The sequence below is a fragment of the Lutzomyia longipalpis genome, chromosome 1, assembly GCF_024334085.1.
Source record: "Lutzomyia longipalpis isolate SR_M1_2022 chromosome 1, ASM2433408v1".
In the NCBI taxonomy this organism is placed as follows: Eukaryota; Metazoa; Arthropoda; class Insecta; order Diptera; family Psychodidae; genus Lutzomyia; species Lutzomyia longipalpis.
Genome location: NC_074707.1, coordinates 23,431,628 through 23,459,099, shown reverse-complemented (window position 1 = coordinate 23,459,099; position 27,472 = coordinate 23,431,628). Strand labels below are relative to the sequence as shown.

Genomic DNA, 27,472 nt, shown 5'->3' with positions numbered 1-27,472 from the left:
TCGTGAATCGCCGATACGTTGGGTACGTTAGAAATTTTCAAACGACTCAAAGGCATTCTGAAAACTTCAGGTTCGCTCAATTTTGCCTTGATATGCCCGTCTCTCTTTTACTTCGCCGCTTTAAGCAAAAGCTTCAGAGTTCGAGTCTTTCTCCTCTGCTGCTTCTGCTTCGTCGGTAGTGAGTGTGCGATTTGTTTTATAATATGGCGAGAAGTTTGTTATTGACGTGAGGGTTTTCCAGAAAGTTTTTCCTGGTTAAACTGGTGCATTAAGGTGTAAATTTTGCTTGTGAATGTGCATGAAGTGGCACAGGGTACTTGGTCCTAGTGGAAAGTGAGTGCAGTGCTGAAGGCACTGAGTAGTCGGGGAGGCGAAAGATTTGCATTGGAGTTGTGAAACTTTACCAAATGGATTCAGCGGTAAAGAAACCCAAGAGCACCCCAAATTTGCCAAACCCGGCTCAGACGGGGGCACAGAATCACTCTGGTCCCCGTGTCGTGACCATTTACAAAACCGAAACGGGCTTTGGTTTCAATGTACGGGGCCAAGTGAGTGAAGGGGGCCAGTTGCGCTCCATCAATGGGGAACTCTATGCACCCCTACAGCACGTCAGCGCCGTCCTGGACAATGGAGCCGCCGAGAAGGCGGGCATCAAGAAGGGTGATCGAATTCTCGAAGTGTAAGTGGAGCATTTTGACCCCCAATGGACATTCTCCTGCCCAAATAAGAGACCCCCTCCGCACAGAGCACACACCCAGCACCGAATATATATGTGACGTTATGGAAAGTCACACCACGATCTATCGATTTTTCCTCCCTATTTTCTTCTCCATTGTCTCTCTCTTTTCTCATGCCTCGCGCGCTTAAGAATCACACCCCCATTACCCCCCTTCCGGCTGACCACCATTCATTTATTATCTATTCATAACCAGACAGTGTGAAAACAATGAACATTGAAATCTGTCAGTCTGCCCACCATATGGTACATACGGTGCAAATATACACCAACATATCTCAATTTCAATTTTCCACATAAAATCCAACTTGGAAAAATATATTTGATTTTAAATTTAACTCTGAATTCTTATTTTCTGTTTATTTAAAAGTAAATTCATCACGTTTAATTCGCTGTATCATCGTCATGATCCATGCGATCAACGCGGTAGGTCATACTTCAAGAAAATTCCTATAGAAAAAATTGATACCTGTTCCATCCGCTCTGCAGTAGTTCAATTTTAATGAAACAAATTGATTTTTGTTAATGATAAAATTGATAATATTGTTATCAATTTTTACTAAAAATGTTTCACGGGTCTCTATATAAAATTTTATCAATTTCCTTTTCTTATGATTAGCCCACCAATTTCACAATTTAAAAAAATCTAGAAAAACAAAATAATAATGTTATTTATCGATTCTTGAAAAATATAGGTGGTTGACTCATTCACTTTATCGATCAAAATACAACAATAGATTCCAATCCTCAAATACTTGTTTGTTCTAATCGACACGCGACACTAATTCAATAAAGAGCCATTGCTTACCCTTCTCGCTTATCACTGACGTGGATATTGTTCCAAAACTGATAGCAATTGAACGTGATAAAGCGTCATCATCCACTTTACCCCCTTTCTAATCTCAATCGACATATTGAAAGTCACACGTAATCCAAATATTCAATCAAAAATTCAACAATAATTTGATTTATTTGCCGTGGTGAGCTAAACTTTGGTTGGAATTATCGGGAGTTTTCACTCTTCAATCGATGGGCAATTATTTACCTTCTACGCGGTCAAACATTCTGAATGACATGACTCATAGAGATAAATATTAATTAATCATCTCAAAATTCATCCCAGAAAAATATTTAGAAGACTTTCAATGTAAAAACAAAATATAAATAATTCCCTAAGTTAATTCGTTTTAAAATCACTATGTCAATCATTAAAAAAGAAAATTAATGAAATATTATAATTGAGTTTATAAGAATATTCATTCTCAATGTTTAAAAATTAATGTTATTAATTTTGTATAGAAAATTTTCTTCAGCTAAAAATGTATCTCTGGAATTTTATTTTTTTAGTTTATCTCTCATTTTATATATACTTAAGATTAATTTATGCTGTAATTGATAAAAATGACAAAGTTCTTAAGGTGAACGCTAGAACACAAATAAGTCTTTTTGTCTTTCCTTCGGGAAATGACGATAAGAGGAAAGTGGATTTGAGAGGAAATGGAAGAATTTTCCTTTCCATCAAAATGCACGATATTTTCACACATCTGGTTTTATATACATAACGTACATAACAATATATAATATTGAAGAGGAAGCTGTGAGACAGTCTATTTTTGCAAGAGAGAAAAGATTTCACCTACTCCCACAAGTAAATACCTTTCTTGATGGTATAATTCGTCACCCAATCTCTTATTCTCTTGAGTCTGAAATTTTCCCTTACTACTTGTAATTGAATATTTATATATGACATGGGAATTGGTAGTTAAAACTGAAAATACTTGGGAATTAACAGAAAAAAAACGGTGACAAAAATTTTAATTTGAAATTGCAAATTCCCTAATGAGGAAAGTCTTTTAAATTCTTTTTTTTTATTACAAAAAATGCTTTTTTAGGGAAAAAGAAATCTGCCAAAACTTGGCCAGTTCACCTTGATTGTCGCTAAATACCAACTAATAAGTCGAAGACGAAAACTCGAGTTAAAGAATTGCAGAAATTTTAAGAATCTGCTTGAGAATTTTGAGAGATGTATTCGAATTGAATTGTCAGATAGAAGTGAAGAGAGCCAATTTACAATGGTGCTCAAAGTATGTTAATTGATGGTGTGTTGGTGAGGTCAGTTTGAGAAACTACTCTCAATTTACTAACAAGATTTTCAATCGAAACATCAAGTGCAACCGCATAGAATATTGAAACTTAATTTTAAATTGAGCAAGTAAATTCAATCAGTCTCAATGATAATGAAATTTCTCTATTTAAACAGTCTTTCTGCGTATCTCTTGATTTCACTTTCAATCCTTTCTCCAATTCTTTTGCCATATTATCGCTCATGTTTGTAATACAGTGCACGACTAACTGTCTTAGCGAATGGTATATTTTCTTGCCTTTAAATGCATTAACTTCAATGTAAATTTGTCTTTTTTTCTTTAGAGTGTAGTAGTTACTCAAATGGAAAAACTCTAAAAATGTAGTCAGAAAAAATAGAGCAAATATACCTGCAATGATATACTTCATTTTCGTGTAAAAAAAACTTCTATATGTCTACGAGGAAAGGTCCTAGATTCTGGTAATGTGATCTCTTTAGTAGGTCTTTAATTACCATCCAAGTAATTTGCGTAAACATTTTAGCCTAAATAAAGTACCCATTAGAGCTTGATCCCTCTTGCAGATGAGAAATAGCTCAGGAATTAATTTCACGGCTAGAGAGACACATTAAAGAAATCCAATTTGGAGATAAGAATGAGAATTGCCATGTCCATTCAGTGAGTAACGAGTGTTGTGTCTGGGAAAAGTGTAGGGTAAGAGAAAGCAGAAAAGGAAGCTTCTTCCGCATTCCAAGGAGCACTCACTTTAGCAGAATACCTATTAGAACATGACTTTTTAAAGCTATACTTTTGCTCTCTGATCATCAATTTTTTTCTACAACAGTAGCAATTTACGTCATTTGCTTTTCTTTCATTTATTTTTCTCATTGTTTCGGTATTTCTCCCAAATGCTTCCTTTTCCAAATCATTCATTTTTGCAAAACTCTCTAATGACTTATCTCATTTGTCTCAAGCAATGCAGAGAGTTTTTCTCATAGCTCACAGAGAATGAGATACAAAAGAATATTTTCCAAGTGGGAGATTTTTGTTAATTGGGCAATGAATTGCATTTTCATCAGCAAAATATCATGAAGTTTTATAGAAACGCTAAAAACCCGTTTTGTTGTGGAATCACGAATAATTTCAGATAGTCAACGCGGACTTTCAATTTCATCGCTAGGGGCCAATCATTGAATCATTACGAATAAGAATTACAATATAGATTGTTGCGGATCATTAAGATTCAATTTTCAAGTAAAAAGATTTTTGTTTCAAAAGTTATGAGTCTTCTAAAGATTTATATAGAATATCAAATTGATTTTGTAAATGTTGTATGGTTTGTCTAATAACTATCCAGAACCGATTTTGATAGATTTGCTAAAAGCTACAGAAAGAAAGTAAAATTTTTAATCAATGGACTTTTTGAATTCTTACATGACGATTTGCTTTAAATAAAGAATTTCATTGGGCATGACCCTCCGTTTTGTTTGGATGTAAAAGCGCAATGATAACGAAGCACTTAAAAACCCCTCGATTACTTCATGTCTCAACAGTATCTCCCACCCATGGGTGAAGTGTTTTAGGAGGAAAGACGCACAGCAGTGTTTCTGAGAGAGAAACAAGAGTGACTGGTACCTCATAAGTTGCTCTACATTGTGTGTGAACCCAAAGTACTTGGCCTTTTTTCTTACAAACAGACTGTCTCACTAATACGAGAGGACAGAAAATTTCCTCTCAGTGTCTGAAGGAGGGAGTTTGATAGTGTCTCGATAATTTAATATACTTACATACATATGCATGAAGTTTTAGTCGTTTTAGTAAATAAGGCAGTGAAAGAAAATTAGCAGAGACATTCTGTGGTTGAAGTCTCACGAGTGATCAACGTCAATCAAAAGCTTCCCTTTTCCGAAGCTACACGTGAAAAGTTATTGGCTTGAAAAAAAATTGCTCCATCAAACACCATTTTCGCCTAGACACCCATTGTGTGATTGTGAAGAATTTGTCAATCATCTTGAGTATCAAGAAAATGTTGGGGTACAATTACATGCACTGCCTTGAATTTCAAGCTCGTATTCATCGATTGCAGGAGCGGCAAAATAGAAGGTAAAAAAGGCACTCACCTGAAAATTTATTTTCCTATCGCATCCTTCTCAAAAGACCCCACCGTGAGCATTTTCACCTGAAAAGACGAGAAAATATTGTTAACAAAAAGAGTCATTTTCATATAATTATGGCATTCAAAAGAAATTTCTCTTTCAAACATTCCCCCCTTCTCTTTACCTGTGATTCTTCTTTTTTTTCAATTAGTGTGAACTTTTAATGATAAGGAATATTTTTAGCACCATATCTATACATATGATGTAGATTCAGTCGAGAAATTTATGACTATTTATGAATATACTTGAGATGAAAGGAATAGCAATGCTGGAAAATATATGGGGCTCTCCAAATTCTAATGTTGAACTGTGGTTCTGTTTACGCAAGTAAATCAAACTGAAATGTTTGAAAAGCTTTTTCATAAACTCTTTTTATTAACCCCATGTTTTTATGATGACAATAAATTCTAAAAATTATTAGCTATGAGCTTTTTATAGACAAATATGTGAATAGTATTGAGGTGATGGCTATTGCAAAATTCTTCAAAGATTTTAAGACGGAATTTTAGGAGTATTAAAAAAGCCGTGCTGTAGGATATTGGCAAACGTTAAAACAATTTTGTGAGCTGTTCAAAGATTAAATGTTTTATAACAGAAACCCCGTGTGTGTAATGTAAAACGTATAAGATAAAACAAATTATCAAGAAACCCCGCGTGTCTTGATATTAAGTAATTTACAAGGTTCCGGGACGAGAGGGTAAACACTTTAAGACAATGCGTGTTTTTTTTCTTCCATGTCTGTCACTAACTTTTCTGTAAATCCCCTCATTTTCTTGTCTCTCGGCAGTAAATTCCAAATTTATTTTTACCCCGTTGAAAATTCAATCTAACAGTCTAACGTGAGATTTCGCTGAGTGTGGACTTTCAATCCTTGCCTCTTGTTCTGCTGTTTATAAGAAAAATGCAACGATGCATTTTCACATCATACTTTCAATTAACTCCTATACCCTATATTGATGATGAATTGGAAATTGAAATTGAAGATGATGAAGAAACTAGGTGGACTTAAATGAAATTAAGAAAATTAAGTTTCAAGTTAATGTGTATCTGTGTCCTTTTTTGCAGAAATAACGTTAATGTTGAAGGAGCAACACACAAACAAGTGGTGGATTTAATCAAATCGGGTGGAGACTGTCTCACACTCACAGTAATTTCTGTGACACAGCAAGAGGCTGAAAGGCTGGAACCACAGGAGGATCCTGGTGGATATTCATACATAGACTACTCAGAAAAGCGCTCTCTGCCCATCAGTATCCCTGACTACAACGTTGTAACACGCAATGGGGAGCGTTTTGTTGTGTTCAACATTCACATGGCTGGACGGCAGTTGTGCTCACGCCGCTACCGGGAATTTTCGAATTTGCACACATCCCTCAAGAAGGAATTCACAGGCTTCAACTTCCCCAAATTACCCAGCAAGTGGCCCTTTCAACTCAGTGAGCAACAACTCGATGCCCGAAGACGTGGCTTAGAGCAATACCTTGAGAAGGTGTGTGCTGTTCGTGTGATTGCTGAGAGCGAGGCTGTTCAGGAATTTCTCACAGACAATGAGGATGATTTGTCGGCATCTCCAGTTGATATCAAAGTCATGCTGCCAGATCACGAGGTTGTCACGGTTTCCGTGAGAAAATCCGCAAATGCACAGACTGTTTGGGATATTTTGGTGCAACGAGCTCACTTTACATCATATATTCAGCAGTATTTTTATCTCTTTGAAATTGTCGAGTACAATTTTGGTGAGTTCTGTGACTACATATTATTCTTTTTCCATATTCCTGAGAATTTGAACAAATTTTCTTTTTCCAAATAATTTCTTAGAACGAAAACTGCAACCACACGAAATTCCACATCAGCTTTATGTACAAAACTACAGTACAGCCTCTAGTACGTGTCTCTGCGTTCGTAGGTGGCTCTTCTCCATTAATCGTGAACTCACACTACCGGCTGGCGAGAAAGCCACCAATTTTATCTTCTATCAGGCCGTGGACGAAGTTAATCGTGGCAATATCCGTGCTAATGGACGACTTTATGAGCTAAAAGCTCTTCAGGATTCCAAAAGGGCGCCTGAGTATTTGGCTTTAGCAAGAACACTTCCAGGATACGGAGACGTTGTCTTTCCCCATTGTGCTTGCGATAGTCGCAAAGATGGGCATGTTGTGCCATCCGTTGGTAAGTTTTTCCAACATTATTATAAACTCAACATTATCTGCCTATATTTGCAGTAGGAAATACGAAGAAAATAAGTTAATTCACATTATTGTCCATGTGAAATATTTTTGTCTCAAGAAGGACACAAAGAGTCGTAATGGAAAATTGGGAATAATTAAATTTGTGATAAGAAATTCAAACATGTTTGAAGATCTTATTTTTCTGCTCTGGTCAAACACGATATGATAAGGATTTACGTAAATGCTCCACTTTGGCAATAATTAGTACTCATTTTGGTTTACAAAACAATATAGCAAGAATATCAATTTGTTGCATCATACATTAATTATATTACTACAGATTAGACCTTTTTTTTAGGAACATAAAACTGTCGTTACTTTATGGATTTATGAATGAACGAAAATTCTATTTTTATAGGCATGAAGAGCTTCCGCCTCCATGCATGTCGCGAGGATGGTTCTCTTGAGACCCAAACGGTGGAACTCACATGGGACACAATCACTCGCTGGGAGAGTGACGAGGAATCAATGGCATTTTGCTTTCAGTACACTCGCAACGATAAGCCACTGCGATGGGTCAAAGTATTCACGCCATATGTAAGTTAATCTTGAAGAAAATTTCCATTACATTGACCAAATTGACTAAAGCAACACTCTCTCTTCCTCTCTCTTCACAGCATGCCTTCCTGGCGGATTGTTTTGATCGAATAATGGAGGAAAGAAAATGGGATGACACGGGTGATTAGCAATAATGACAAAAATAGAGAAATTCGAGACTCTTAGCCTACAAAAAAAGCTCACACACACGCAGTTTCATTGATGAATGGTTAAGAAAAAAGTCCTGCTAGAGAAAAACTACATGTAGCAATTACATTAAAAAAAAAATAACAAATGATAAAATGCATTACAAGCATACCTGCAAATTTGTGTGAAAATTTCTTATCTAATTCCTTTTTATTCTCAAAGAAAAAAAATGAAAGATTGTCTAGGAGAAATCACGATCCCACAGCTCCTTCATTTGACGAATAAAATGCATTTATAACATTCTAAACAAAAAAAAAGAAACAAAAACAAATTTTGAACGGTTTTCGTAAGTTCTTGTCACAAAAATTCTAGAGGCAATAAATTCCGAAGAAGCAACATCTTCATTAACATACTACACCTAACACTTCAGAATAAAATCTATGTATATGAATTTTTATTCATACTTATAATATATTTTTTTATTATTGTATGTATATGAAAAAAAATAAGAAGATACTTTGTACACACACTTTAACTTTGTTGTTGATTGCAAAAAAAAAAGCTCTAACTCTATCTACGTTGACGAGACAAAAAGAAAGATAATGAAAAATTGTTGCATCCTACATTCTATCGAGAACTATTATTGAATTTGTGATTTATATAGGTATATATAAAAAGAAATTATAAAATGTGTATGAAAATAAAGTAAAGTGTTAAAGAAAGCAACCAATTTACCTTGTTAGGGTATAAAATAAAACATATTCTGTAATTGTGTCCATAAATATAATTCTCAATATAAGATCTTATTTTCTAAAGAAAATCCTTCGCTATATTTCCCATCTCTGCCCTACCTATACATATATTATAAATGTCTCTAACATTTTATTATTCTTTTTAGGAAAAAAAAGAGAGAAAAAATAGCATTCCAACTTTGTCTCTGAAAATATATTAATTCTTCTTTATGTGTGCTATTCTGTTCTTTTATTCTCACAATTTAATCATAAACTCTGATATCACATATAAAAATATATATATTATATTTTACTCTACGAAAGACGAATATTGAAAAAAAAAATCAATCATAGAAGTAAAGATGCACCTGTGTAGTAAATTGTAGAGAAAAGAAATTGTAGATAAAAGCACCAATTCACAAGAAAATGTAGTGATTTGAGTCTAAAACCGTGTATTCTCTTTAAAAGAAAAAAAATACTCTTTAACAAAATGAATATTTTTTATGGAGGTCGGACATAATTTTACATTCCAACGTGATATATGTGTAAAAAAAAAAAGAAGATGAAGTACACTCGAAAGGATTCCCCTTTTTCCCTCCAAATTGAATCATTCGTAAAGAAATTAAATCTACACAGAGAAGGGAAACCTTTTTAGATGAAGAAAAAATGGTATTCAGTGATGTATAATTTAATAGTGAAGAAAATCTTATGTGTAAGAGACATAGATCTTTATATTTAATTTGTTTTCGTGTAAACTTTGCAAAGATGAGAGAATTTAAATTTGTCTTGTAGCAAAATAACACTAGGATTAATGAAAACTTAATGTATTCATGAGATATACAGAATTATAATAATAAAAAAGTATAGCATTGCAAGGAAATTTTTCCTCCCCTGACGCTTTCAACCAGCATTTTGATGCTCTTGATCACATTTATTTACGAAATTATATTTTCTTTAAGTGATGAAATAAAATTATTCCAGAACTTTAAATCTATTTCCCATTGGAAAAATTATTTTTTGAAACAAGTTCCCAATTTCAGTTTTTTGTATGGGAATAGTCGGTAATTCTTCAACGGAAAACTGTAATACTTTCCCATTCATTTTCTTATATTCCTCGGTGCTGATAAAATTTTTACTGGGGCGACTATCACAGTTGTCAGTTGAAGGTCGAAAATCTCTCCGTAGATTCGTGGTAAGTTGAGAAGATCTCCTTCTCTTCGAGTCCGTTTTCTTGTCCAGTTTTCTCCGTGTCTGACGTGGCTGTAGCACCAAGTGCAAAATGATTTTCCCTGCGGCAAGAGTAGCTCTGCGGCAGGCAGCCCGTGGTTTCTCCACAACATCTCAGGTAAGCTTTTTTCTTCGCTTTACGTAATCCGTCTTTGGCACACATCTAAAATGCAATTAAACTCCTTGAACGCATTCTGGGACGTACTAGAACAATGCAAAAGTGGCTGTTTGTGGAGCTGCCGGTGGTATTGGGCAGCCTCTTTCGCTGCTTCTGAAGCAGAGCCCCCTTGTCACGGAACTCAGGCTCTATGATATTGTTCACACTCCCGGTGTTGCTGCTGACTTGTCCCACATCGATACTAATTCGAAGGTTGTGGGCAAGAGTGGCCCCGAAAATCTGGAGGAAATGCTGGCAGGTAAATAAATGGGAATCTTGCATTCATTCCTGATCACTCCTAACATTTTTTCTGCGTATTTTTGTCAGGAGTCGACGTTGTGGTCATCCCAGCGGGAGTTCCGCGCAAACCGGTACGTAATCTCGTGACCTAATCCCTCGCATATTACATAAAACCCCTCTATCAGTCTCTTTCGCAACTAATCCGAGCATTTTTCTTTTCATTTGTTTCATTTTGGGGCGCTTCTAGGGCATGACACGCGATGATTTGTTCAACACCAATGCAGGAATTGTTAGGGACCTGGCAACAGCAGCTTCCAAAGTATGCCCTAAGGCATGTCTTGCCATCATTACCAATCCCGTGAACTCCGCTGTACCCATTGCCACGGAGGTGCTCAAGAAGGCCGGAACATACGATCCTAAGCGTGTCTTTGGTGTATCCACGCTCGATATTGTTCGCGCTCGCGCCTTTATTGGCGAAGCAGCTGGTGTTGATCCACAGAAAGTTGAAATTCCCGTCATTGGTGGCCACTCTGGAGTTACCATTATTCCAGTTCTGTCAGCTGTAAAGCCCTCAGTTTCTTTCCCAAAGGACAAGATCGATGCACTAACCGTGCGAATCCAGGAAGCTGGTACTGAAGTTGTCAAAGCCAAAGCAGGAGCTGGTTCCGCAACACTATCCATGGCGTACGCTGGTGCCCGATTTGCTTTGTCACTCATCCGGGGACTCAATGGAGAGCAGAATGTTGTTGAATGCTCCTACGTGCGATCAGACGTCACGGAGGCCAAGTACTTCTCTACACCCCTTGTGCTGGGACGTAATGGTATTGAGAAGAATTTGGGATTGCCCAAGCTCAATGATTATGAAAAGAAGCTGCTTGAGAAGGCCATCCCTGAGCTCCATGCCAACATTAAGAAGGGCGAGGATTTTGTTAAATAAATTTCTCCTAGTACTTTTGATACGCTCTGCTAAAGGACAAGTAACGTTCTCAAAAAAATATCCTTTCTCCTTTAAATCCCATGAAGTTTTTTTTTCAGAATTTTCTTTGTTAATTAATGTTAAGTTCATTTTGATTTAAGGTGCAAAAATGTCCCGTGAGATGAAATAATAAACATGAGACGAGATGAAACGACAAAAATGTTGCTTTTCATTTTGGAATTAACGCACAAAGTTCTCATGGTACTTTCCACTTTGCCCTTATCAGTATTCTTATCTCTGTAATTCTTTCATTGATGGGAGTTGTTTGCCTGTTTGTACTCAAAACGACATCGTATTCTCTCATTGCTAAAGATAAATATTCAGAAGGCGTTAAACTCAACACAGATCACAACTTACGATGTCTACGACTTCATTCACATACGAAAATGTCTTGGATATGATTTAGGTCAATATACGTAGTGCATTGATTTGCCAAATAATTTACCTAATTTCTCAGTATGATCGTCACATTGAAATTTTAGATCAAAGAATGACGATATATCGCACTACGTGATTTATAATGCTACAAAAAATGGTCTAATCTAAAAATAAATCTTAAGATTTCTAATTGAATTTTTAATCTTTAGATATATGAAAATTATTCAATTGAACGTTTCAATTGATTAAAATGGGAACATGGTTAAAGAAGACGGCAGGTCGAGATCAGGATGATATTGTGGGGGATAAAGTGACAAAGTTGTAGTAAACTTATTAACTCGACTTTACATTTGAACCATTCTGCTAATAGTTTAGAAATATTAAAAATAAATTAAAAAAAAGTTAAATGAATCTTACCAATATTGAAATTTTTTTGGACTCTTGCTTCACAGAACACGTATCACAATTTCACTCATTGATCACAAGTTGGAATTTTAATTTAAGTAAATTTAAAAGTTAAAAATCGGTAGTTCAGTGATAGAATGCTCGTGTCAATCCTTTATAAAGAATTTCCTGAAATGAATAAGAAAAAAATTAAAATTAATTTTTAAAATATCTTTATAACTGAAATGTTTTCTCTAATTACTGTACAAATTGTATAAATAAGGTGGTACGATAATTACAATAGGAGGCATTTTAGCCTATAAGAATTGAACCAATAATTCCAAACAGTTTATTCATACCGTTGTGGTGTTTGTCTGTCTTTGGAACACCTCGAAACCTTGATGACCTAAGAGGTCTATTAATTTCCCTATAACAACTGCCGCACTTTAACCATAGATTAAAACTACGATATTTAAACAAAATCAAAATTTTAAATAAGAGCTATTTTCGTTTTTCCAGACAAATATGTTTGATAAAGCATCCAATATTAATTTAATTTTCTATAGTAGGTATTATTCTTTCTTGCATTTAAGGGTGTTTAATGGGTGGGTTTGTTTAACAAATCAATTATGCTCTTTCGTGCCAAAATAATATTTTACTTAACGCATAAAAAAACACTAATAAAGCACCTTCATTCAAGCATGATTCATTCAAAAGAATCTTAAAAATTAGTTTTTTTTAAGAAAATCCTCTATAATGAAAAATACGCAGGGCTGTGAAAATCCCATGGAAGGCAATATGAGAAAAGTCGGCTCTCTTGCTCTTTCTTACTTACGCAATCCGTGTAGTGTATTTAAATTTTCGCGCACTTGTACGATTGTATTCCGTTAAGAAGTCAGACTCAATTACCAAGTTTAATACCAGCCGTAACCCCTTCAGGTGATACCGAATTTCCATTTCACATTACAAATGCTAATGGCTATTCCTGGGTACCCCTATAAAAAGGAGCCTTCTGCGGACTTCCAGTCAATTGTGCTGTGACCATTGCAACAATTCACATTTTCTCCAGTTGGATTTAATCTAGTGCTTGTTCTTGGACTACTTTTTGTGCTATTTAGTGGTGGTGTTTTGAGGAATCAAAAAAAAATTAGTGCAACAGTGGCTTTTCCAATTACTGTGTACTGGATATCACAAACCCCTGGATTACTTCTCTGTGGATTATTCCCTTTGGATTTTCAGTGCATTTTCCGTGTGGAATTACCCAGCAGAATAATCAAATTGTGAAAGTGAAAATTGTACAGATTTTTATACTTCATTTCTGTGTGGAAGAAGTGAATACAGTGAAGCTACTAAATAAAGAACAACTTTTTGCATCCGAAACCATTAGAGTTGGTTGAAGATGAGTTGTAGAGGTGTAACACCAGTTCTACGCTCTCGGACCCATGCACGGTGTCCCGAAGAGGAAATTGTGATTACGGGGATTTCAGGAAAATTCCCAAATTCAGATAACATCGGGGAATTTGCAAAGAATCTCTACAATAAGGTGGATCTTATTGATGACGATGAACGTCGTTGGCGTCACACGTACGCCGAAATCCCTAAGAGATCCGGAAAAATCAATCATCTGGAGAAATTCGACGCCACCTTCTTCGGGGTGCACTTTAAGCAAGCCCACACCATGGATCCCCAATCGCGTCTCCTTGTCGAGAGAGCCTATGAGGCTGTCCTCGATGCAGGAATCAATCCCAAGTCTCTCCGTGGGACACGAACGGGGGTCTTCATTGGTGCTTGTTTTTCCGAATCTGAGAAGACTTGGTTTTACGAGAAGGTCTCTACGGGAGGTTTCGGTATCACAGGGTAAGGACTGTACAAAAATCCAGTTAAAAATCATTTGGAACTGATTGAAAGCGTATAAGTTCGTTATAAATTTCTTAGTTTCCTAACATTTTATATAAACGTTATAGGGAAAATTGTAATTTTTGCATTTTTACTATACACCAATTTACAGACTAGTGCGTAAAAGAAAAAAAAATGGAGAACTTTTTTTTTTCACAAAATAAAATTCTTCGACAACATTTTTCCTTTCTTACAAACATAAACGTGAATTATCACGGAAAGACTTGCGGTTCTTTCCGAGTGTTAAAGAGAAAATAAAAGGGCAAGTGCTTAGAGTCAAGTAGGTAATCACTTTCAGTTTAATTGAATGAATTTAAATGTCCTTATAAACCATTCATTAATGCAAATTATATTCGTCTTATGGTGGTCACATGATCCCATTTGTAAGCTTTTCCCTCTTCAATTAAAAGTGAACTTTGTACAAACAAATAGAGGAAGTTCAAGTGACGAAAATAGAGTTAATAAATATATGCACTTAACAAAAAACAAACAATTAAGAATTGAAAAGATTGTAGAAAGAGTAAAGAAAAAAAGCTGTGTCTGAAAGAAACACAGCTAAAATATTAGAAATAACTAACTTAGCATTAATTCTTCAATCTTTTCAACTTGTTTCTTTTTGGTTTCAACAGATGCAGTCGTGCTATGATGGCCAATCGCATTTCCTATTCTCTTGGCCTTCAAGGACCATCTTTGCTCACTGATACAGCCTGTAGTAGCTCTATGACAGCCCTGGATGTGGCATTCAGTGCAATGAGAAATGGAGAATGCGAGGCTGCAATTGTAGGTGGAGCCAATCTCCTGTTGCATCCATATGTAACTCTTCAGTTTGCGCGACTGGGTGTACTTTCAATGGATGGCTACTGTCGACCCTTCGACAAGGATGGCCAAGGATACACTCGCTCAGAGGCAATTTGCTGCATCTTTCTGCAACAAGCAAAGGATGCAAAGAGGATTTACGCTAAAATCCTATACTCCAAGGTGAATTGCGATGGCTACAAAGAAGAAGGAATCACCTATCCATCTGGACAAATGCAGAGGAAACTTCTCACGGAATTCTACCAAGAAGTTGGTATTGATCCCAAAGCAGTTGACTTTATGGAAGCCCACAGCACCGGTACACTTGCTGGAGATCCTGAAGAGTGTTCCGCCTTAGATGCTGTTTTTTGTACGGGAAGAGATAAACCCCTTCCAGTAGGCTCCGTGAAGAGCAACATTGGGCACTCAGAGTCTGCATCTGGAACTTGTAGCATTGCCAAAGTGATCATAGCCATGGAGAATGATCTCATCCCGCCAAATATCCACTTTACAGCTGTACGTCCAGGAATCCCAGCTCTCATGGAAGGACGCCTTCAGGTTGTTACTGAGCCCACAAAACTCGAAGGACCCCTCATCGGGGTGAATTCTTTCGGTTTTGGCGGTGCCAATGCTCATGCTTTGCTCGAAGCAAATCCCAAGAGAAAGGTCAATTTCGGTATACCAGAAGATGATCTTCCGAGACTGGTTATTTGGTCAGGACGAACGGAGGAAGCTGTTAATGAAGTTTTGGACTTTATGGTTACTCGACCTCTTGATGCAGAATTCGTTGGATTGTTGCACAGTACCCAGATGGACAGCGTTTCTGGGAATGTCTTCCGCAGCTACGGGCTCTACCGGAAGGATCCCGATGGTGGAAATGCGATTTGCCTCAGTCGTGAAGCTCAGCACTATACTGGAGTAAAGAGACCAGCAGTCTGGGTTTTCAGTGGCATGGGTAGCCAATGGTGTGAAATGGGAACATCCTTGATGCAAATTCCAATGTTCCGGAAATCCATTGAACGCTGCCATGAAATCCTAAAGCCCAAGAATCTCGATTTAATTGGCATTCTCACTTCTACTGATCCCACAACATACGACAACATTCTGCATTCTTTCACTGGCATTGCTGCAATTCAAATTGCTCTCGTTGACATTCTGCGTTCTCTCAATCTAGAGCCTGATTACATTATCGGACACTCAGTCGGTGAATTGGGTTGTGCCTATGCTGATGGATGCTTCACAGCTGAAGAAATGATTCTGGCTGCTTACTGCCGTGGAAAAGTTAGTGTAGAAACCGAAAAGATCTTCGGCTCAATGGCTGCTGTTGGTCTAGGCTACCGCAAAATTCGCAGCCTTTTACCAGCAGGAATTGAAGTAGCTTGTCACAATGGCCCAGATTCGTGTACAATTTCTGGTCCTGCTAAGGCAATTGAGAAATTCGTAGCCGAACTGAAGAGCCAAGGGGTTTTCGCAAAGGAAGTTCCATGCTCAAATATTGCTTATCATTCACGCTACATTGCCGACATGGGACCAAGATTCAAAGCTTTGCTCAGTGAAGTAATCCGTGAGCCTAAGAAGCGTTCCCCACGGTGGCTCAGTACGAGTGTTCCGAAACAGAGATGGGACTATTCCGAGAACCACTACAGTTCGGCACAGTATCACACGAATAATTTGCTGAATGCTGTACTTTTTGAGGAAACTTCAGCTATGCTACCAAATAACGCCATTACCATTGAGATTGCTCCTCATGGACTTCTTCAAGCTATTCTCAAAAAATCCATGCCAAATGCAGTTCACACAGGACTTGCACAGCGAGGAAATAAGGATAATGTCCAGTACTTCTTTACAGCTCTAGGAAAGTAAGTATTAACAGAGGATATATTGTGGAATTGCAGAGAATAAAAAAAAACTTATTTTTTTAAGGATCTACATGAACGGCGTTGACATTCCCATCGAACGAATGTATCCTCCTGTTGAGTATCCTGTTTCTCGAGGAACTCCTATGATATCACCTCTTGTCAAGTGGGATCACAGCGAAGATTGGTACGTGACTAAATTTGAAGCACAGAAAATCTTGAAATCTGGCGAACGGCACTGCAAAGTTCAGCTAACTATGGATGATTATGAGTATATAAGTGGACACGTAATTGACGGTGAGATTAGCCCCAGATTAGACTAAGGAGAATAACTTCCAAAGATTATTCTTTTTTTTTTATTTTTCCCTCAGGTCGAATCCTGTTTCCTGCTACTGGATACCTCCATTTGGTTTGGGAGACATATGGTATGATGAAGGGTGATTTGTTCTTTGACATGGAAATTGAATTCTCAGACGTACGCTTCCTACGTGCCACAAATATGACCAAGGATACGGAAATTGAATTTCTTATCATGATTCAACCAGGAACAGGACGATTTGAGGTAAATGATGCGCAATGAAGGCCAAAAAACAAACCCTTTAGTACATTTTATGTGTCTTTCACAGATTACTGAAGGATCATCAGCTGTTGTAACTGGCTTTATTAAACAACTCGAACCAGGAACATCACTTATCAGTTTCCCAGATCCTGCACCATCTAAATTCCCAGTGCTGCAGACCAAGGACTTTTACAAGGAGCTGCGATTGCGTGGTTACCAATACAATGGCTTCTTCAGGGCAGTTCATGAAGCTCGTGGAGATGGGCTAGTTGGAAAAGTGAAATTTGAGCGGAATTGGGTACCATTCCTCGATTGTCTCCTTCAGGTTCACATTATAGGCCAGGATTCACGTTCGCTCATGTTGCCGACACGTATTCAGCGAATGAGGATCAACGGCCGTGATCATATGAACATGTTCAACGAAGAAAATCCATACTTTGATGTGAAAGTTTCAAAGGAACTTAATATGATCAGTTCCGGTGGCGTTGAAATTGTTGGTCTCCACGCAAGTCCAGTGGCTCGTAGGCGCCCACCAGGTGTTCCTGTTCTTGAAACGTACAAATTCATTCCTCATTTACCAGCACCACAGATGTCTCAAATTGATGCAGTTAGAACGTGTGTTCAGCTCGCACTGGAGAACAATCCCTCCTTCAAAGTGAAAGCCGTTGAAGTCGACACACGTGAAACCACGGAACCCATAATAACTTTCTTCCAAGAAGCACTTGGTGATCTACCTCTAGTTTCATCAGATCTCATGTACCTTACTGCTAGAGAAATCGAGCTTACAGGTGTGCACGTGGAGAATGGGAAGCTTTCCACACAAACCAACTGCATGTTCGTCATTGCATCAGATTGCCTCTCAAATCCAGACTTTGTGGAGAAGTCTGTGGTGAGTCTTACGGAGAATGCATATCTCGTATCGCGTGAGCCGAAAGAACTACGAGTGGAAGATATTAAGGTACCTCCAGGTTTCCAAATGATCCTATCTATCCCGACAGAAGATGAAACCATTATCATGTGCCATCGTTTGCGTCGCAAACTTATTGGAAATCCCACTGTTGTTAAAATATCCATGGAGGACACAAAGTATGAGTGGTTAAATAGATTGAGAGCTGGCATGAAGACTGGTCCTGTAACATTGGTCTCTGAAGGTGAACCATTCTCTGGAATAATCGGTTTGGTGAACTGCCTGAGAAAAGAACCTGATGGCTATCTAATAAGCTGTGTATTTGTCGATGATCCCAGTGCTCCTCCATTCGACTTTGACAATCCCTATTTTAAATCTCATCTTAAACTTAGCTTGGCCATAAATGTTTGTCGAAGCGGACGTTGGGGCAGCTATCGACATTTGAAGCTGGAACATGAGATGAAGCCTCAAACTACGACACAACATTGCTTTGCTAATGTTCTCACACGTGGTGATCTTTCTTCTGTTACATGGCTCCACGGGGGATTATCGCAACGCTTTTTCAATGAGGAGGGTGTTGTTCATGTAATGTATTCCTCTCTCAATTTCCGAGATGTTATGCTGGCTACTGGGAAGCTCGCACTTGAAGTTATTGGTACCACGCGTCTCGAGCAGGAATGCGTTTTGGGTTTCGAGTATTCAGGAATCGACAATCGAGGACGTCGTGTGATGGGAATGGTTAACTGCGGAGCTATGGCAACACATCTTATCTCTGATGATAAGTTAACTTTCACTGTTCCTGATCACTGGTCTCTTCAGGAAGCTGCAACGGTGCCAGTAGTTTATCTTACTGTGTACATTGCTTTCTTTATTAGTACAACCATCAAGAAGGGTAAATCCATCCTCATCCACGCAGGAACTGGTGGTATTGGCATGGCAGCTATTCGTGTAGCTTTTGCATATGGTTTAGAAGTTTTCACCACAGTGAGTACACCGGAGAAGAAAAAGTTCCTTTTGGAGAAATTCCCTCAACTTAAGGAGAGTCACATTGGGAATTCTCGTAATACCAGTTTTGAAAAGATGGTCATGCTCCAGACAAAGGGTCGTGGTGTAGACTACGTGCTAAATTCCCTTGCAGAAGATAAACTACATGCGTCTGTGCGATGCCTCGGAATTGGTGGAAAATTCCTCGAGATTGGTAAATTCGACATGGCTAATGATAGCAAGATTGGTCTTGGTGTTTTCCTGCGTGAAATCTCTTTCTGTGCTGTTCTTGCGGATAATCTCTTCAAAACCACATCAGACTACAAAGAAGTAAGACTCTTAATTTTTTTTTTTTCAAATTAATGCTACAAAAAATCTTTTTCAGTTTCTCTTCAATCTCATTCGGCGTGACATCGATTCAGGAATAATTCAGCCACTTCCATCGACTGTTTTTGAGGCTCATGAGGTGGAGAAGGCTTTCCGATTCTTGGCCAGTGGAAAGCACATGGGGAAAGTTTTGCTGAAGATACGTGAACATGAGCATAAGAAGGAGACATATCCCATCACTATTACTCCACGTGTTAACTGCGACTTTGACTTCTCATACATTATCCCTGGAGGACTTGGAGGCTTTGGTCTAGAACTGGCTGATTGGTTGGTCATAAGAGGTGCCAGGAAACTCGTACTCAGCTCCAGCAGAGGCATCACTAAGCAATATCAGGCGTACAGAATAAGGCATGTATTGTGACCCTTTTCTTTTTTTCAAGTTTGTGACTTTTAATTAAAATTCCTTTATGCAGGATTTGGGAAACTTATGGAGCAAAGATTGTCGTTAGTACGGTCAATATTGCTACGCGCGAAGGATGTCAGCAGCTGATCCAACAAGCTGCAAAATTGGGTCCAGTGGGTGGCATCTTCAACCTGGCCGTCGTCCTGCGAGACAGTATCTTGGAGAATCAAACTGTGGAAAAATTCACTGAATCCATGGCACCCAAAGCTATTGCTACAATGTACTTGGATGAGCTAAGTCGTACCATGTGCCCGCAACTGGAGCAATTCGTTGTCTTCTCTAGCGTTTCATGTGGTCGTGGAAATGCTGGACAATGCAATTACGGCATGGCAAATTCTGTGATGGAGAGAATAATTGAGCGACGTGTTGCAGATGGTCTCCCTGGAAAAGCAATCCAATGGGGTGCTGTTGGTGAAGTGGGTCTCGTTGCGGATATGCAGGAAGACAAGTTGGACATGGAAATTGGAGGAACGCTACAACAGAGGATATCATCGTGTCTCACAGAATTGGACAATCTCCTCACAAGTGATGATCCCATTGTGGCTAGTATGGTTGTGGCAGAGAAACGTGCAGGAAGTGGAGGGAAGGGTAATATCATTGACACCGTGATGAATATCATGAGTATTCGGGACATAAAATCCATATCAATGGATGCAACATTGTCGGAACTCGGAATGGATTCCCTGATGGCAGTGGAAATTAAGCAGACACTCGAACGTGAATTTGAGCTCTTCCTCACACCACAGGATTTGCGATCGCTCACATTTATGAAGTTGCAAGAACTTGCGGATAACCGTGAGAAAGATGGCAGCGAGAATGTGAAGCTGAAGCTTGCAAGTGATGATAAACCCGTGGGAATGGCTATGTTGCTGCGAAACTTGGGCGATGAGACTAACAGTGAGAAGACCATTCTACGTGTCAAGAGTCGCGATGAGAACGTCAAGTACGTTTCATGTGCTCTTATCATTCCTGGCATTGAGGGTGTTGCTGGAAATGCATTCTACGCCATCAGTGCGAATATCTCCCTTCCAGCCTTTGTGCTCCAACTCACCCACACCATCGGACTCAAAACTATTCCCGAGATTGCAAGAGCAGTTATTGATGTAAGTACGATTTAATGTTTTTTTTTTTTTTGATAAGGTTTCCTACAGCATTCCCATTTCCACTTGCAGGACATCAAGAACGAAGTGATGAAGTCATCGGAATTCTTCTATCTCGTTGGGTACTCCTTTGGAGCCTTTGTAACGCTAGAAATTGCAAGATTGCTTGAGGAATCAGGGATGTCTGGGCAGATTCTTCTCATTGATGGTGCACCAGCCTTCCTCAAACGATTGGCCATTGGACAGATTTCCGAAGACTACACGGATGAGACAGTTCAATGTGTCCTGATATCTGGCATCATTCGTACCATCTTCCCTGATGAAAATCCCGAGGATCTCTTCGCAAGGATATCCGAATTAAAGAATTGGGAGGAACGCGTGAATAAATTGGTGGAGCTGGGTAAACATCAGCATGTCTATTCGGAGGGATACCTGCGCAAGATGACCGATGCGCTGTACATGAGAATCAAAGTAACTCTTGAAGTGGAAACGGAAACCCCGGTTCCTCTCAAGTGCCCGATAACCCTTGTGCGCCCCACGGAAGTATCCATTGTGGACATTGATGAGGACTACGAACTCTCCAGATACACTGAAGGTCCTGTAAATCTTAAATTCATCGAGGGAAATCATATTTCAATGCTGGAGAACAGCAAACTCCCTCAAATCATCAATGATCTTGACCCCAAACTCGAATCGGACAAAGCTTTCAAGAAGTACCTCACAAATTAAGGATCGTGGCTTCGTACGAGGATCGAAAGGATCGAAATAAAAATGCTAATTGACTGGAAATTCATAATGGTGTAAAGAATCTGATCTGTACAACTTCTTATTCAATAAATAATAAAACTTTAATTAAACAATGCTCACCAATTTATCTTTCACGTCTTTCACAAATCACTTTTTTCCACAGAAAAAATTTTTTTTCTACAAATTAGTTTTTGTCCCTTGAAAAATGTGGCGCGAAAAGTGCCGAGAGGAAATGAGGAAATGGAGGAAATGCAGCACTAGCGCCAAAATGTAAAATTGGAACCACTCGTGTGTTTATTAATTTGCAAATTTCCCCAAAATAAGCGAAAACGATCAATGCGATCTTTGCAATACAGAAGAAAACGCGAATCACATCATAATAAACTGTAAAAAGTATGATATCTCAAGAAGGAAATACAAATCCATCACCAACGCCCCAGACCTCCAGAGCATACTCAAAGAGAACAAGACAAACAAATTGATAGAAATCTACGAGTTCACCAAGGAAAACAACATAGACATTTAAACACAAACAAACACTCATATATTATAAGTAACAATAAGAATGTACAACTTTACCATATACTATTATGGTATGATACATCCTTATAGAACAGGATAATACTCTATCCTAAATAAGAGTAAACAAAACCAGAACAAATTAAACCAACGACAAAAATTCAAATTCAAACAAACTAGTAATATAAGAGTATATGTATATTGTGTGTAGACGTCAAATGACGTTTGGCCTTGTGGCTTGAAAAGGCTGGGGCCGTAAAGCTTTAAAATAAAAAAAAAAAAAAAAAAAAAAAAAAAAAAAATTTCCCCAAAAAGATGTTTTTATTGAGAAATTCCCTACGATTGTGCCCCAGGATCCTTCAAGCATCTTCGGAGAGTCATAAACTAATACGTATGTATTAAATTAAATAGCAAAAAGCAATATAAAAGAATGTTAGATAAAATAATGCAAACTTAACCTCAAAAATATTCTTAGGACGAGATGTAAAACGCTGGGTTGCTCCGACCCTTAAGGAACTTCGGCGGCGGAGGGAGAAAGTAGGTCCTGAACCACTGCGTCCACGTTCATCTCACTTAGAGTGGAACTACAAGGCGGAGATCTTTGCCTTTGGAAGTCGCCTGCATGAGAATTTTGATGAAAAACTTCTACGACAAGCATTTACACATCGTTCTTACATAATTCAGGAAGAAATGAAACAGAAGGAAGTTGGCATAGAACAGCCAGATGTGGGAATGCTGGATAACCGTGAAATGGTGCAGGAAGGGGATGAACTAATAGGGAGATATCTCGATCAATACATTGAGAGTACAATGCCAAAAATCCCTCTTGAGGGAAGAATTTCCATCAGGGAGTACCTCATGAAGGAGGAAAACCTTGCTCACATCTCTAACCACATTGGTACAAGAGATCTCATCCTTTCAGCTGAATTTCCTGTCACAAATTCAACACTGGCGGATACTTTCAAAGCTGTTGTGGCTGCTCTGGAGCAGACAAGTGGCTCTGAGAGGGCAAGCACATTTGTCCGGGACTTTGTGTTCACACAGCTCAATCAGAAAGATCTAGAAGAGATTTGGCAAGTGCAGAACCCATTGCAATATCTCACGGAATACTGTTCTAGGAACAATTTGGGAGACGTAGAGCCACGTTTAATTGGAGAATGTGGAAGGAACACCATCCTGGCTGCCTATCACGTTGGAATCTACTGCAATCGCGAATTGCTTGGCACGGGATTTGGAGAGAATATTGACATAGCCATAGAGGAGGCTGCCAGAGACAGCTTAAGGGATATTTTTAACACGCAAGCTTGGCGACAACCTATCAACTTCCAGGAATGTCCACCACCGAATACCCAGTAAAAGGATAAAGTGTTACTTAAGAAAGATTAGATTTATACAATTCCGGAGAATATTTAGAGATTAAAGAGGAAGAATGTCACCTCAGCTATCACATCTGTGAGACTTGGTGTCTGAATCCATGACCAGCTTTCCGTTGCGATCTTTGAGGCGAACGCGCCCATTTGAGTACCGCGTCTCTTGGCTACCATCATTGTAGACGAATTTCACCGTCCCGTCCGGATATTCTCGTCTCTTGTGGTCACTGCTATGGATCTCCCGTTGTCCATTGGGGAATGTGTAGATAATCTCACCGTTTTTGCGACAAATCTGCGTCCCGTCGACATATTGCCACTCCTCGTGAATCTCCCCATCATTCTGGGGCTTTTTTGTCAGCACAGCACCATTGGGGAAGTGAATTTCCGTCGTGCCATCCTTGTGGAGATGCTTCGTCTCACCGCTAAAAGGAAATTCAGATAAGTTAGTAACCTCATTGGGGAATTGGTTGAAACATAAAAAAATACACATATAAAAGTAAAGTAAAATATATATATAAATGCATAGATAAAAATTAAATATAGCATGGATGGAACAGTATAAAGCGAAAGAACGGTAAGTAAAACTTACGGGCTGTGATTCTTTCTTTGTCAGTGAAATGTGAAATTGACTGAAAATTGAGGATGGGCAAATTTTGAGCAGAGACTTACTCGCGAGCCGAATCACAGCCAACGCGCTGAAATTTTGAAGAGTCTGAATCGTGGAGGGCGTTGGCTGTGATTCGGCTCACGAGTAAGTCTCTGCTCAAAATTTGCCCATCCTCAATTTTCAGTCAATTTCACATTTCACTGACAAAGAAAGAATCACAGCCCGTAAGTTTTACTTACCGTTCTTTCGCTTTATACTGTTCCATCCATGCTATATTTAATTTTTATCTATGCATTTATATATATATTTTACTTTACTTTTATATGTGTATATATAAAACGCCCCGCTTCGCGGGGCGTTGGACTAATGCAACTCAAGATATGACATGTTAATTTTAAAACGCGATATCTCCGGAACGGCTACATAGATTTTCTTCATTTTTGGCATGATGAAAGATATTATAGCCAAATATAACATATCAAAATATGAAGCAAATCTATAAAGCCGTGCTCGAGATATTCATCGAAAACTCATCGAAAATTTTGTTTTCGATTTTAGCGCCACTTGCGGTCATTTTTCGAACTTGCAATGTTTGGAGCAGTTGTAGGGCTCAATAATATCTTTCATTTGAGCCCGAGTTGATCAAAATCGGTCAATCCGTTCTCGAGTTATGGCCGATTTTCGATGAAAAATTGTGGCGGCCATATTAGCTAAACGGCTTGGCCGATTTTCAAAAATAAGGTATCGTTGGAAAGGTCTTGATAGCCCCTACAACATATCAAAATTTCAGCCCTCTAGCTATAATAGTGACTGAGATATAGCGAAAACAAAATTTGGGGGTTATTCAAAATGGTAGACGGGGGGGTGGGGGGTCGGATCTGACGTCATAATCGGATGTCTTCCACCCAATATATGAACTTTGCCGTTGACCGCAAGTTTCTATCTATCACCGTTCTCTTGTAATTAAGCGAAAGGTTCCGGACGGACGGACGGACGGACGGCCGGCCGGACGGACGGACCAATTTTTGGCGCATACGTTTTTTGGAATGTGGGGACCCTAATTCGTGGTCATCCCAAGTTTGAGCCCGATCTGACGACTTTGGCTTTTTGAGTGTACACAGAAGCTGTGCTTCTTTGAAGAAAGAATCACAGCTAAAACACAAATTACTTGGGGTACTCGTAGATTTCCAACCCATCGAGATAACTCGTGTGCCAAGTATTATTCTCTGCGTAGTAATATTTGACAGTGCCAGCATTGAAATCCGTCTCCTTGATGTCCTTGTTGTAGTAAAGCATCCTGATGAGCATTCCATCAGCTGAAATTTTCTTCAGATTCCCATTTGGGTACCAAATATCGCGACTCCCATCTGAATTAACAATTTCCCGCTTTAGATCAACTTGCTGAGTCGGCTTGACTTCGGATGATCCATTAGTGATTCCTGTGGGCATTTCACTTTTCATCTCGAGTTTTCTGGGTTCTTCTGCCACATCCTCATCGCTAGATTCATTTTCTAAATCAGAGGAGAAAAAGAATTCATCCATTTGCATACTTTTCGAAGATTCTTTTCGTCTTGCTGGAGATGATTTTCTATTCTTCTGCCCATGAGTGTCCTGAACAGGAGGAATCGACGGAGGAGCCAATTTAGCAATATTCCTTTTAATTTCCTGAAGAGTTTTGTTGTTACTCTGCCGTCGGAGACGGACATTTTCCGCCTCAAGTTTTCGGTTCTCTTTTTTGAGTTGCTCAATCTCACTTCCCTGCTCCTTGATCTCTTTCTCAAGACCACGAATTTGGGATCTATGCCGACTCTGTGCCGCTCCGTGTCTTGTGATTTTTTCTTTAAGCTCCTTCTCTAGCTCCTCAACGCGTTCTTTGAGCTTCTTCACTTCCTCCCTTTCCTTCTTGGTGGGAACTTTAAAATCTTTCAGCATCTTCTCGTACCGCGCCTTGTCATCGGCAATTTTCATTCTTTCATCGTGAAAGTAAATTTCCATCTTGATACGCTCATCATTGAGTTGATCCTCCATTTCCAACCTTCGGTTTTCCAATTCAACTTTTGCCAACTCGTGCATTTGCTTTTCCTTTGTCAAGGAATGATTTTGTTTGCGAAACTTGTCGATCTCTTCCTCGAGCTCCTTCAGGCGTGCCTTGATCTCATCACTACGCTTCACAAGTAAATCCTCGCGGCTGTCACCTTCAGATCCGCTATCGGAGAATCTTGATAGTTTCTTCTCAAGATTTGACTTAAAGTTCAGGAACTCGTCGTGGGATCTCTGAGGAGTTGACACCATATTGCCATCCTGATCATCGTCGGAGGTATCGCTCAATTGATTCACTTCAACTTGCTCCGAAAATCTCACTTGGGGCTTCCTTATTTGTACTTCATCGCCGGAGTTCTCAGTTTCTTCGTCGTCTGATGACTGTGGCAGGGCTTTGAAGCCCTCTGTATCTTGAGGACAGTGATCATTAGTTGATTGCTCCTTATTTTCGTCGTATTTAAGAAGTCTCCTAACAGTGCTTGAATTTGAGGAAAGACTTGAATTTTGGAGCTTCTCTTCTAGCAGCTCAAATAAGCTCAAATTATCAAGGTCACAGGATTTCTTGCTGCTGGAACTCTCAGTCGAATTATTCAGTGTGAATTTTGCAAATTCCTGAAAGAGTCTCGAAGCATTGTCCGGATTGAGATTCATAGCTTCCAGCAATTTCTTCCAACACTGTGGATCTGCAAATATTTTTTTTTATGTTTATTTAAAAATATTTTATGTCATTTTACCTGGGAAAGAATTACCTAAGATATTTGCAGATACTTCTCCGTCAGCTGGTGGTTTCTCGCTATCATCCAACACTTCCTGGACATTCGCAGGCACTTCAGTTTGCTGAAGATTTGTGAGCTTAATCTTCCTCTTTCCGGGTGGATTCTTACATTTTGGGATGTTTTTGAGATTAAAGTGATCTGGATGCACGCGAAATCTACTGGTCAGCCCTTCACCTCGCTTCAAGAAGGGCTTCTTATTAATCGGAGACCTTTTCTGTACCTCCTGCCTGGATTTGGCAATTAGAGCCGACATCATATTCTCTCCACTGAGCCTCTCTATGAATTCTCCATCAATTCCACCTTTTTCACTGCTCCCAGCATCCGGGAATTGACTATGTCCTAACATTTTGTACAATTTATCCTGTTCCTGTGCCAAAAGTTTCCTTTGCTTGCATTGCTTCTCAATGAGTGTCTTCTCCTGCTCTTCCTGCCATTGCCGCAATTTCTCTAAACGTCCAAGTATTTTTCGCGGAGACTCAAGTTCATTCTCGTCCATTAACAATTACTTTTAATCATGGAAAACGGGATTTTCACAGGAAAAACGCTAC

General features: G+C 38.8%; 5 protein-coding genes across 7 annotated transcripts; 4 read left to right on the top strand and 1 right to left on the bottom strand.

Annotated features, from left to right (window-relative positions):
* Window positions 1-140: 140 nt before the first annotated feature.
* LOC129797303 (sorting nexin-27) lies at window positions 141-9,491 on the top strand. 3 transcript variants are annotated; one of them, XM_055839718.1, is made up of 5 exons: window positions 141-679; window positions 6,039-6,709; window positions 6,792-7,142; window positions 7,560-7,738; window positions 7,819-9,491. In XM_055839718.1, the coding sequence occupies exons 1-5, from the start codon at window positions 408-410 to the stop codon at window positions 7,885-7,887; spliced, it is 1,542 nt and encodes a 513-aa protein (XP_055695693.1). In that variant the 5' UTR covers window positions 141-407; the 3' UTR covers window positions 7,888-9,491. The 3 variants fall into 3 exon arrangements, with proteins under 3 accessions (XP_055695693.1, XP_055695695.1, XP_055695694.1); XM_055839720.1 differs by lacking the exon at window positions 141-679 and adding an exon at window positions 4,369-4,920; XM_055839719.1 differs by lacking the exon at window positions 141-679 and adding an exon at window positions 5,808-5,972.
* A 239-nt stretch (window positions 9,492-9,730) lies between these two features.
* Window positions 9,731-11,376, top strand: LOC129797305 (malate dehydrogenase, mitochondrial). The gene is made up of 4 exons (XM_055839724.1): window positions 9,731-9,961; window positions 10,052-10,259; window positions 10,328-10,371; window positions 10,488-11,376. The coding sequence occupies exons 1-4, from the start codon at window positions 9,896-9,898 to the stop codon at window positions 11,175-11,177; spliced, it is 1,008 nt and encodes a 335-aa protein (XP_055695699.1). The 5' UTR covers window positions 9,731-9,895; the 3' UTR covers window positions 11,178-11,376.
* A 1,627-nt stretch (window positions 11,377-13,003) lies between these two features.
* LOC129797298 (fatty acid synthase) lies at window positions 13,004-21,725 on the top strand. Its single transcript, XM_055839710.1, has 8 exons — window positions 13,004-13,835; window positions 14,504-16,528; window positions 16,593-16,822; window positions 16,897-17,087; window positions 17,152-19,305; window positions 19,361-19,710; window positions 19,776-20,868; window positions 20,938-21,725. The coding sequence occupies exons 1-8, from the start codon at window positions 13,378-13,380 to the stop codon at window positions 21,592-21,594; spliced, it is 7,158 nt and encodes a 2,385-aa protein (XP_055695685.1). The 5' UTR covers window positions 13,004-13,377; the 3' UTR covers window positions 21,595-21,725.
* A 209-nt stretch (window positions 21,726-21,934) lies between these two features.
* LOC129797295 (39S ribosomal protein L44, mitochondrial) lies at window positions 21,935-23,571 on the top strand. The gene is made up of 2 exons (XM_055839707.1): window positions 21,935-22,522; window positions 22,607-23,571. Exons 1-2 carry the CDS (start codon window positions 22,447-22,449, stop codon window positions 23,485-23,487), a joined length of 957 nt encoding a protein of 318 aa, XP_055695682.1. The 5' UTR covers window positions 21,935-22,446; the 3' UTR covers window positions 23,488-23,571.
* Window positions 23,500-27,420, bottom strand: LOC129797291 (centromere protein J). The gene is made up of 3 exons (XM_055839698.1): window positions 26,898-27,420; window positions 25,277-26,831; window positions 23,500-23,923 (listed from the first exon to the last, which is right to left on the bottom strand). The coding sequence occupies exons 1-3, from the start codon at window positions 27,418-27,420 to the stop codon at window positions 23,569-23,571; spliced, it is 2,433 nt and encodes an 810-aa protein (XP_055695673.1). The 3' UTR covers window positions 23,500-23,568.
* Window positions 27,421-27,472: the final 52 nt, after the last annotated feature.